The sequence below is a fragment of the Mercenaria mercenaria genome, chromosome 3 (assembly GCF_021730395.1).
Source record: "Mercenaria mercenaria strain notata chromosome 3, MADL_Memer_1, whole genome shotgun sequence".
NCBI lineage: Eukaryota > Metazoa > Mollusca > Bivalvia > Venerida > Veneridae > Mercenaria > Mercenaria mercenaria.
In genome coordinates this window covers 41,041,294-41,052,734 of record NC_069363.1, presented here as the reverse complement: position 1 = coordinate 41,052,734, position 11,441 = coordinate 41,041,294, and the positions used below count along the sequence as shown (strand labels likewise).

The 11,441-nt window shown below is 33.0% G+C and overlaps 1 protein-coding gene across 1 annotated transcript; it reads left to right on the top strand.

Annotated features, from left to right (window-relative positions):
- Positions 1-559: 559 nt before the first annotated feature.
- LOC123524990 (serum paraoxonase/arylesterase 1-like) lies at positions 560-10,771 on the top strand. The gene is made up of 9 exons (XM_045303653.2): positions 560-848; positions 1,442-1,512; positions 3,069-3,124; positions 3,842-3,992; positions 4,823-4,943; positions 5,176-5,376; positions 7,105-7,186; positions 7,459-7,596; positions 8,209-10,771. The coding sequence occupies exons 1-9, from the start codon at positions 784-786 to the stop codon at positions 8,380-8,382; spliced, it is 1,059 nt and encodes a 352-aa protein (XP_045159588.2). The 5' UTR covers positions 560-783; the 3' UTR covers positions 8,383-10,771.
- The last annotated feature ends 670 nt before the right edge of the window (positions 10,772-11,441 follow it).

Below are 11,441 nucleotides of genomic sequence, written 5' to 3'. Positions count from 1 at the left end.
TTTTTCTTGGTGTCTTATCGCTAACTGTCTTCTTCTTGTGCGTTTTAAAAGTAGTACATGTACATTTGTATATACTAGTATAACGATTTCTTTTCGTTTCTCATTTTTTTTCCACACAGAACCTAAGTAACATGAACTAGATTAATATGGATATAGTTATCTTATCCTATCTTTACTTGCCCGCCATCAATCATCTATTTTGAGCAGCAACTCGCGTGAAATATACACGTAGAGTAAACACATGTCAATTAATTATAAACTATACTGTGATACATCACTCTTTCTTTTTTATTATTCAAAGCAAATCAACCACTTTGGATTGGAGTGCAGGGAAACAGGGGTTAAGTTCATTAATTCCAATCTAAACCTGCCTTTCATAAATACGGTATACATATTTCTTTGAAATAAATGTTCAGATCTGGAAAACTATTTAATTTATTTCGCAATTTATATATTCTATTTGTTTCGCTATAGAAAAAAGAAACGAAACTTGCTAAAGCGAGAAAGGCTTATGAGTAGGATAATATTGAAGAAAGACAACTACCTTTAAAGTCTGATAGAATTAGTTTATCCAGGTGAAACATTTCAAGAAGACGTTCTGAATGTTACCCCACATACGTGATACACTTGTTTATGTTCATGGATGAAGACATTTGGAAAAGAGTACCTTTAATAAACCAATATATAGACTCATACCAGGAATTTACTACATGTAGATCATTACAAGAACTTAAAAGACATAGTATTTATTTATCTGATCAATATATTTTGTAGCTTACCAAGATGTTTACTTGTGCTTTAACGCTAGCCCTCTTTGGCATCGGATTTTACTACTTTATTGAATACAGGTAAGTATCTATTTCTTCGGCAAATGATGCTCTGTAAAATAAAAAAAAGTGTTGTTTTTTAAAAAAAATAGAAAATGACACTTAAGATTAAATTTATACATTCTTGAAAAGTACCTAAATATTCAAGCATTATTCTGATATTGCCATATGCTAAGCATTAAACGTTAATGCCAGACAAAGGAGTTACTTTATTCGAGACTGTGAGAAAAATATTTATTGCTAATACAAAGATTAGTTTGTGAACATTTGTATTCATTTGTTCATTTGGTACACTTCCTTTTAAACTCCAGAGCAATCGTTAACGATTATGAATGACCGGGAGGCAAGTCGCCGTCTGACATGTGCGGCTAAGTTACCAGGGTCTGGTTGCTAGCTTTTTATAAATACTTGCACTTCAGCATGTTTTGCGGAAAGCGACGATACATGAAATGTTATACAGATCAATTTCAAAAATTCAGTCAAGTTAACAGTGCCAAAATGATTGATATCTGATCACAAATGTCGAACGTATTTGCTGATATGAGGACGTACATGCTTTTACTTAGGTGAGAATATCAGATACCATTCTAGTTATCCGCACTTTTTTATTTCAGAGACTGGTTAGACTGGGACAAGAAGTATATATACAAGGTAGAACCTGGGCAGTGTAAATATGTCTTAGAAGGTTAGCATGTTTTAATATGAACATTTCTTCTGTTAAAGAATAATTTGAAAATATTATTTTAGGGTTTACTTTATTTCAATTCATTTTCTGTAAATCTCTAGAAAGTTAAGAATATTTCATTTAAGTCATTTTACATGTAAGTGACAATAACTCAAGCGAAAAATACCGTTTTCATTTTACTTTGATTTCTGAAAATCTTGGAACCTTTAGGCTCTGCTGCAAGAAACTTTATATCAATAAGGTAAATGTAAAAATCAAATAATTTTTGTTGCATATTTAAACGCATGTAAAAATATTATATAATTTCCATCGGGGCTGTGTTCTTCGCTTTTATACTTTAGCAATGGATTATGAATAACTAATGAAACTACATAGACAATATGACGCTATGCTATATTCTATCGTAGGAACCAAAATGTCAATCAGACATACATTTTTTTTTGTTTAAATCGGCCTGAATAGCCGTCCAAACAAAAGTCTAAGATTGTATGAAAATGTATGCCAAGAGGTTTTGATCAAATTGACTTAAGAAATAATAAATCTGTTCCTATATTTTATCAGTTAATAAAATATGGGCAGGAGTTTGGATGCGTAATAATTAAATCACGAGTGCGTAGCACGAGTGATTTAATTATTCACATCCAAACGACTGCCCATGTTTTATTAATTGATAAAATTATTGGAACATATTTATTATTTCGATTCTAACAACGCAAATAATTCGCATTTTACAGTACTACATTTTCAGCGTAATACGTCATTCGGGTCATATGCTGTTACAATTTACCCCCTATGGTTAGAGAGTGTTGCATAGCCAATGGAACGTATAGATATTTGTTTCTTGTTTATCAGAATTTTGAGTAGTATTCATAAATTAGTAATCTAACAGCTCGCAAACTAATTATGAACAGAATCATCAAATTAGGCGAGTTGACCCTGTGTTATGAATGACGAGCTTAACTTTTATATGACGTCACATCATTATGACGTCACACTTTATGTCATACATTTATGACGTCACCGCTGAATCATAATTAAGCTAATTGAATTCGCTCGTAGAGATCAGAACGTGTTTTACAGACCTACACATAAGTCATTATGACTTTTTATCATATTTACGTTTTTGAAATGCTGTTTTCAACCGTTTGGCCCTGAAATAATTCGTATGTAATGGAACTGAAGTAGAATCTCTTATGTTACAATCATAGGGGGTGAAATGTAACAGCCAACCATATTTTATCGTAGATTCATGTATAGGCGATTTCGCTATATGTTTATATAGCAATTGCTGCGGATCGTGTTAGAATATATACTTATGCAGAGGATACACTCAGATGTTTTGGCCGAAGAAATAAGCTCGCCTGTTAATATAAACGCAGTCAATAAACCTAAATAACTGGATTTCAAACGTTGGTACTTCAGACTTAGTTTCAGCAGTGTTATAGAAACTTATCTGTTCAAATTATCAAAAGTTTTAGGGAAGTTAATATAACTAATGAGTTTCAAACACATTTTAAGCAAAATATTAAATGCCGACGATGTTTTGTAAATTCTAGATGGTGGATCCGAAGATTTGACACATATTGGAGACGGCACTATTCTTATATCTGCTGTAAGTTTATATCTAATATACCTTAAAAATTCAACTTAAAAATTCAACACCGTATCGAAACCTAACCAGAAATCGTGTCAGATATCTGTCACGCTATAATTGTATTAAATGAAATGCCATGAATTCACCTTTTACTTTTGAATATTTCTAATCTATTTTTCTTTTGATCGGACATAGAATAAATCATGTTACACTATCGGAACACGAATTATACACACATGTTTTCAATGGGTACCGCAGTCTGCAATATTGATCACACCATTGCATTTGTGACGTCATCAAGGTTACTTTTCATTATGAAAACAGAAAGGCGGTATAGAATCGTTATTTATTGACCTTTTGTGGATTTAGACCTTCTAAGGTATGCTTGTAAAAATGGTTATATTTATAATTCATTTAAATTCATAAATATCGAAATCTTCTTGATATTCAAAGATAACCGTGTGCGACGAACTTCGTGTGAAGTCGTCATTTTCTCACGGGAGGAAGTGCGCAAATGTTGCTGTTTCGATACTGGAAACCAGTATGAGGTTACGCCATAACTTAATGAACGTGATCAACACAAAACAAAAATTGCGTCAGTTAAGTTATGGCAGCCAGAATTATATCTAATGGTAATTTTAGTAAATGTTGAGTATACATTTATGCACTTAGCCAAGTTAAATACATTTGATAAGGATTTTAACACTTAGTCTTTACCTATATCTAAATTTGTAGGGATTTGAATTTGGAGCTAAAAGTGGAAAGATAAAAAATTTGAATTTGAACACCAGCGAAGTTATAACCATGAAAATCCTTAATCAACCAAATAGAGAAGAGTTCCTTGGTGGCATTCATGGTATAACTACCTGGAGAGACACTTCTACAGGTAAAGTAACAAATACATGTATACTTCAGTCATATTGTGTTTTGCAGATAAAACTCGTACCATAATGTCTTTGGGTTTTTCATTATTTTAGATATACCAATTGATTTGCTAGCAAAGCATGCGACGACCTGCATACTACATAAATGCAAAAAATAAGAAATCTATGAATATGACTACATTTAGTTTTTGAACCAGAATAATACAATTTGAAAATATAACAAAATTGTACAAGGTGTTTTAATTCAAATTCATTAATTGCATTCATGATATTAAAACCGTACCGATACTAGTATAATTCTGTACTTAAAACGAAATACGAAAGGGAATAATTTAGGCATTTTATTAAAAAAAACAAGGAAGAATATCCAACAGGGAAAGCCGCGTTCCAAAAACGCAGCCTCCCCAAACGCGCACGCGATCATCATACGCACACCACACACACAAAACAAACACACAAGGACAAAACAAACAAACAAAGGAACACAGTGGGGCACCGCCTTGGAACGGTCAGTGGCAAAACCACCACTGTGGAGCTTAAACCGGTTTATGGTGCACCTAACCTCACTCTTACCCCAACCATGTTCTAAAGTCACAGGACAGTGTAAATAAAAGTTATCCCCGCCAGGTGAAACCCTAACATACGCAAAGGCAACTGAAGGCATGTAATGTAAAACACAAAAATGCTCTTGTATATATATATATATAATTACAATCCTTAAGAACCTAAAACGCATGTACTAAATGCCTTTGCAGAATCCTTTCTTACCACATGTATTTTTATTTATATCGGTTTTTAACATTAATTACAATAACTACGGTGTATTATCCAGGTAAGATGTATCTGTACACATTGACACATCCATCCAAAGAAGACAGAGTTGAAGTTTTCGAAATGACAAGCCCGACAGAGCTAACATACATACGCACCATAACAGACCCTTTGTTTACATTGTAAGTAGGTGGTTTTGAATTATAAAAGATAATTGTTTTGGATTTGCATACATGCATATTTCAAATTATGCAAGAAAACTAGAAACGCACATATCATTTTCATGCAACATTTCGCAGACAAACAAACACGTACCTTGAATAATAGTATTCAACATTTCCGACTGTTAATTTAATTAATTTATTTTAGAATATATACATGATATTCTTCATTGAATGCTTTTATTGATTTCAGTATGAATGACCTTGTAGCTGTCGGGAAGGACAAGTTTTACATAACCAAATTTTGGCAAAGTCGAGATACATATATGGAAGCCGCAGAGATGTATTTACGGTTAAAAACTGGCGGAGTCATGTACTATGACGGAAAGAAAGCCCGCCAAGTGGTGTCTGATTTACAAATGCCAAATGGTATAAATATATCACCGGATGGAAAGTAAGATTTTATGCATTGCTAGCTTTCTATAGTAACACCTTGCCCTACACTTTCCGCATTCTTTTTAAAAACATTTTAAAGGCATGTATTTATGACAGATTATGGTAAACTATCGAATTTATGTGACAATATAATATCGAGGGTTCAAAGGTAAAAGGTGCCAACTGTAATTTTGGTCAAAAATGACATTTTGTGTTTTTTGAAGCATACTTGATGTCCTTTATATCTGGTATAATCCTTATATGGGCAAAAATGAAAGAATTATATTGTGCCAACTTCCTTTTGGCTAAATTTGTTCCGGTATAAGGTTCCAAGTATACTTGGCACCTTCTTGTTGCATCTCTTTACATATTTTATAATGGTAAAAGGTGCTATCTGCACTTAATATCTGTACTTGGAACCTTTTACCGGTAGCAACAAGCTAGAAAATAAAATTAAGAAAACAGTCTCAAACTCTAACATCTTTACAGTTCAAGAGAGAAAAGTAAGGGTTTGCAGAAATTATTTTTTGAAAACACTAGATACTGGCAAAAAGACAGTTGAAAATGCAATAAAACAAAACAAGTCTGGAATGTTTGCTGGGACGGATAACAGAGGGAGGGCACCAACTCCAAATAAGACATCTGAAAGTGACAGAGCGTTTGTCAAAGAACACATTGACAGTTTTGCAACGGTAGACTCGCACTACACCAGAAAAGACACAAACAGGAAGTACCTGCCACAAGATTTTAGTATCAGAAGAATGTACTCGCTCTTTGCTGAAGAATGCAAGAAACGCAGAAGTCATTGTGTAACAGAAGCAGTGTACAGAAATATATTTTGTAATGAGTACAACTTGTCCCTTTTCCATCCCAAAAAGGACCAGTGCCAAATGAAAATGAAATGAAAGTGATAATTACGTCATGAGTTGGACTACGATTTTGAGCTGAGCCATATTAAAGAGATGCAAGTGGTTTCCAAAATGAGTAGAAGCAAGCAGAAAAGTATTCTTAAGCGACCACGACAGGCGTATAAGGAGAAGGTACCAATCTCCACTGCAAAGAAGGCCGATGTATTGTTGCTCGTAACATCTGGCACAATTTCAAAATAATACGAACCCTACTATATATCACTGCCAAGTAGTAAGACTGTAAAGGGACAAGCTTCCGTCAGTGAGGTGAGACAATCTAAAACAGCGCAGTGAGTCAGTAAAGACAGTTATTTGGATCACAAACTAATATTGTTTTGGATTACAACACATTTTACTTTAGTAATGCTACAGTGAACAATTGAACTTACAGTAAATGAGCATTTCACATTTTTACAAACGGTAAAAGGATTCAGTTACAGTTTCCATTTTTTACCTCTTCACAAATGCGAATGATTGTAATTAAAAATAGCGGTAAAAGGTACCATCTGCAGTTGGCCCCTTTTACTTCGACGAACAATTACTTCTAACTGTGCCAACGGCAATAGCACCTTTAGCCCCTCAATATGTCTTTACTTTGTGTAAATGGCTTTTGCAAACTGCAAATAAAATTCTTTATACAACCTTCTTGAACTCAATAATTTCACAATCAAATATCTAATAGTCATTACATACAGGCAAAACAAAATAAATGCTCATTTCTTTATAAAAATGACGGAATTTTAAAAGATCCCTTTTTGCGATTTTCTCAAAATGTTAAAAATGTAAGTTGCCACCTTATTATCTCCATGTTCATCATAGATCTGTTCTTATTTCAATAGGACTGTTTATGTATCAGAGTTCGATGCAAAGAAGCTGCTTGGGTTTAGCAGGGATAGCACTAATAATCTACAAAAGTCTTGGGTAATCATATTAGCATATATATACTTGTTTTCTGTTTTTATGTTCATTCCGTAGTAGGTACTCTTTTCTTTATGTGCATTTTACACCGCCAGCCAAAAGCATCAGTCAGCTTTAATAAGATTAATGAAGCGTTATTTTGAATAAAGTTTTTTGTTTTATATAAATATCTAATCGGTTTGAGAATATGAACAATAGCAATTATATCACGACAGTTGAAATAATAGAGAAATGTAAAAAAAAAAAAAGATTTTATAATGCAAATTGTACTTTAGGAGGTGTACACTGACACTATGCCGGACAATATTGAAGTTGACCCTGACACCGGCGATCTCTACATAGGTTGTCATCCAATTGCCTACAAAATTATTGATAGTGTCTTGAATCTATTCGGGTTTGCATATCCCTCACAGGTAAGAACTGATATTTATAACACCAGTTTCATATTTTGCCATAAAAATACCACTTTTATATTTGTAAATAAATATAAACATATAAACAGTGATATATAACCCGCATATTAAAGGAATGAACTCTTGAAATTAATAAATTATAGTCAAATCAAAATAAGTGCACTTATTATTTACGTACGAATTTTATTTCTTAAATTCTGCATGCATCCCACAAACGAATACAGAATCCTGTATTCAACTCCAATTGGATACGGAAAAATATTCTTGCTATCGTTACGACGTCAGAACTAACTTAATGATGGCATCTCGGCGTTCCATGCGTGAAAAGATCACCGTTTCAAACCAGTTTTCAGTCTTACTTTTCTAAATTTATATAGCTTTTGCTGATATATCTGTAGAATAGGTATATATATAATGAAAGAATCATCAAAGCAGTGCCTTTATTTACAATGATGCTTTCAGTTCTCGTGGATTTGCCAGGTTTCATCAAACTCGGAGCAAGCGCCTTGCAAAATCCACTAGAGCCGAATACAACATTACAGATCAAGATAACATTGTAATAACTTTATCACATTGATACTTGATTCAATGTCTACACTTCTGTTTTCCTAGGTACTACGATTCAAGATGCGTGACAATATGGTGTCAGAAATAGAAGAAATATATGCAGATGATGGTTCAGAACTGAAAGCATCTACTGCTGCAACGTATGCGAACGGAAAACTCGTAATTGGAACTGTTCGAGACCAGACCGTTGTGTGTGATGTAAAATATCATTCAGACTGAATTTAAATACAAAACTGAACAAGATAAACAGGAAATAAGACAAAATAATATGGAAACAGGTCATTGACTTGTGAACGTTGTCAATGAATATGATCTTTGTCATAAAACTTTGATGTTCAATATCTAAAAACCTTACTGTATTATTTAGCAGTTAGAAATATTAAATGGTATTAAATTCAAGTTACTATTTTCTTTACATATATTTTTATATATACAGTGTAACTGTACGTGTACATACAGTAAATAAGTATATACTGTAGCTAAAAAGGTGCTTTACACTTAATGAGCAGTTCAATACATGTAGATGTACACGGCTATGAAAAGCTATAATGTCAAAATATGTTTTATAGATTACACTGTTCTGTATTCCGAAACCACATGCTGGGTATTTAAACATACAATAAAACGAACGCGTACCAGTAATTCACCTTTACATGTAGTTACATTTATTATTGAAATATATTATACCTAACTGCATCAATGTTACTTTACCTGCTCTGGTCCGTCTTATATTTTAGTCTGATTTCTCAGTGCGTAAATTTAGCATGTATTAATTGTATAAATTGTTAAGTGTTATTTAGTCGGGTTACTTTAGTAAGACCTGCTGTTGAGAATTCAGCAATGTATCCCATATATTGTCCTATTCGGTAGTCACTTCTTTCTGTTGGAATTTGGGAGTGTTATATATTTTTGAAATTTAAAAATAAATAAAATAATTCAACTTCATGACACTCATGGATACACCATTAGCTCACAACAGAAGTTCATGTATTTTTTCTCAAGTATTTGGTTTGAGGGTATGTGTAAAAGCCACAAATAAACAGAATTTAAACGAGGGAAAAACATTTTATGTCTTTGCATAGTTAACCAGTACAGACATAATTTACCTTTGATTTCAAACATCCAGACATATGCTACATATGCGCATGTGTGCGAGCTCATGAAAACTTTGAATAATAATTCAAAACTTATAATTTATATAATTCTCTAAATATGTTGAAGAAGACGACAGGAAATCAAATAAAACGGTTAGAGTAATCACCACATTCTTCTCAGCAAACTTAGTTACTAATTGCACATTTACGAACCAAGTACTTTTCAAAAACTTTCTTTCCAAAAACAATTTGTATCGTGATTGCTTTCCACAGCAATTTAGTTTTAATTTAGTATTAACAGCGTGTAAGATTTCTTTATTCTGTATTCACTGTATTTCGTGAGAGCTATATTTCACTTATACTGTAACAACTGACCTTGTTTTAGTAGTGCGTCAAAGTAAGGACACGTCACAGAAACGTGTTGAAAATTATTAATGACACAAAATAGGCAACTTTGGTGGATGTCACATCAAAATCGACATTATTTTATCGTTGCCTGAAAACTGGATGCTTTTAATTGTATAACTGCAATGCATCAGAATTCGAAATATCGATTTTATTCAACGATGAAATAACTGTTTTGCTATATATTATTTAATATTTGAACTAATCACCATATATTTTCATATGTATAATCGATGTGTCTTCTTCCTCGATTAAATGCACACTTTTACAAAAGGAAGATTTAAAAGCAATTTTTTACAGTTTCTATAGTTTCATATAAAGCGTACTAAAGCGGCAACACATACGCGTATTAAGTCCATCTCTGGTACGAGTTCAAAAGTCATCAAGTAGCTCCAGTATATCTGAGGGAAATGTTTGTACTTACTCGACAACGGTACAGACTACGCTCGTAAAGTGGCACTAACTTTAACATCCCAAGACGGCGAACAAAATTAGCAGACAGGGCCCAGTTGTTCGAAACTTTAATTAGCTGTAAAACTAACCCCCAATTAATTTTTTTTATTCAAAATAATTGTTTTTGTGGGAAACACTAGTATGATGTTTTGTTTTTACTGTGAAGACATTTAAGCGCACGTAATTATTAACTTATAACTCTGTTTTTTTAAGTCTTCTGAAATGTTGAAATATAACCCTAAAAGTTAATCGGCTGTTAGCTTAATCGCCTGTTAACGTTTCGAACAACTGGGTCCAGATCTATGGCCGTCGTTGGTCCCAAAAGGTGGAACGATCTGCCTAGCTATCTGAAAGACATTCAGTCTGAAGCAAGCTTTAGATAAAAACTGAAAACACATTTGTTTAGTCAGTTTCATGAACAATGAGTGTACTCTTGTTAAAATACAAAATATCAGTAATGGTATAAAATAGTATTTATACATGTCTAAATCTCTAAATTTAAGTTCTAGAATCCTGTTCATATTTTGAATGTATATATTTTAAATGTGTGTTATGCAGTTGTAAAGCGCAATAGAATATTTGCTATATAAATGCCACGTATTTGTATTTGTATATTTGTATATTTGTATAAAGTCGGTCTACTGTAATAAAGATTAACGTCAGCAAGGTTTGTAGTTTCTTGCACTCAATATAAAAAATCATGGAGGGATAGTGAAAAATTTATGCGATTTGTGTTATTTCTGATAAGGTTATGTTCTGCTTGGGTTGTGCTACATACGATAATGTGACAATGGTTGTTGTTATCCATTTATCACTTACTGCATGGGTTTGTGACGGAGTAACCAGCTAATGCTGATGAAATTTACTTTAGTATGGTATACAAGCCAGAAACAAATCTATTAAAAGCAATGAAGTCTGCTGTAAGTAAATGTTTTTTGTCATATTATATTTCCATTGATGAATAAGTATTTGTATTTAACTTGAGGTCCAATGATATTAGTTAACTATACAGATATGGGCTATGATCCCGTTCGTGCTCATATATTCATCTTTAACTTATTTCGTACCCAGAATACTCGTCCCAATCACAAGGAGCTTTCCCGTTTGTTGTTTGAAATATGTTTTGAAAAATAATTAGAAATGATTACCAGCGCAGGGCCGTGAAGAGCTCAGAAGTAGACGCAGTGATCTAGGGGTAACTCTGTCTGACTATGAAAGCTAGTGTCGTGAGCTAGAGTCCACGCTCCTCCAGCTACAAAAATATTATTATTTTGTATCATGCACTATCCTCCCACTAAAATTTCAAACAATCCTCCGGAGGAGTCG

Bases quoted from the DNA above. Each gene is read 5' to 3' on its own strand.
- LOC123524990 (XM_045303653.2), top strand. From the start codon at position 784: ATGTTTACTTGTGCTTTAACGCTAGCCCTCTTTGGCATCGGATTTTAC. The intron at 849-1,441 runs GTAAGTATCTAT...TTTTTATTTCAG, and splicing joins TACTACTTTATTGAATACAG to AGACTGGTTAGACTGGGACA. The intron at 5,377-7,104 runs GTAAGATTTTAT...TTATTTCAATAG, and splicing joins AATATATCACCGGATGGAAA to GACTGTTTATGTATCAGAGT.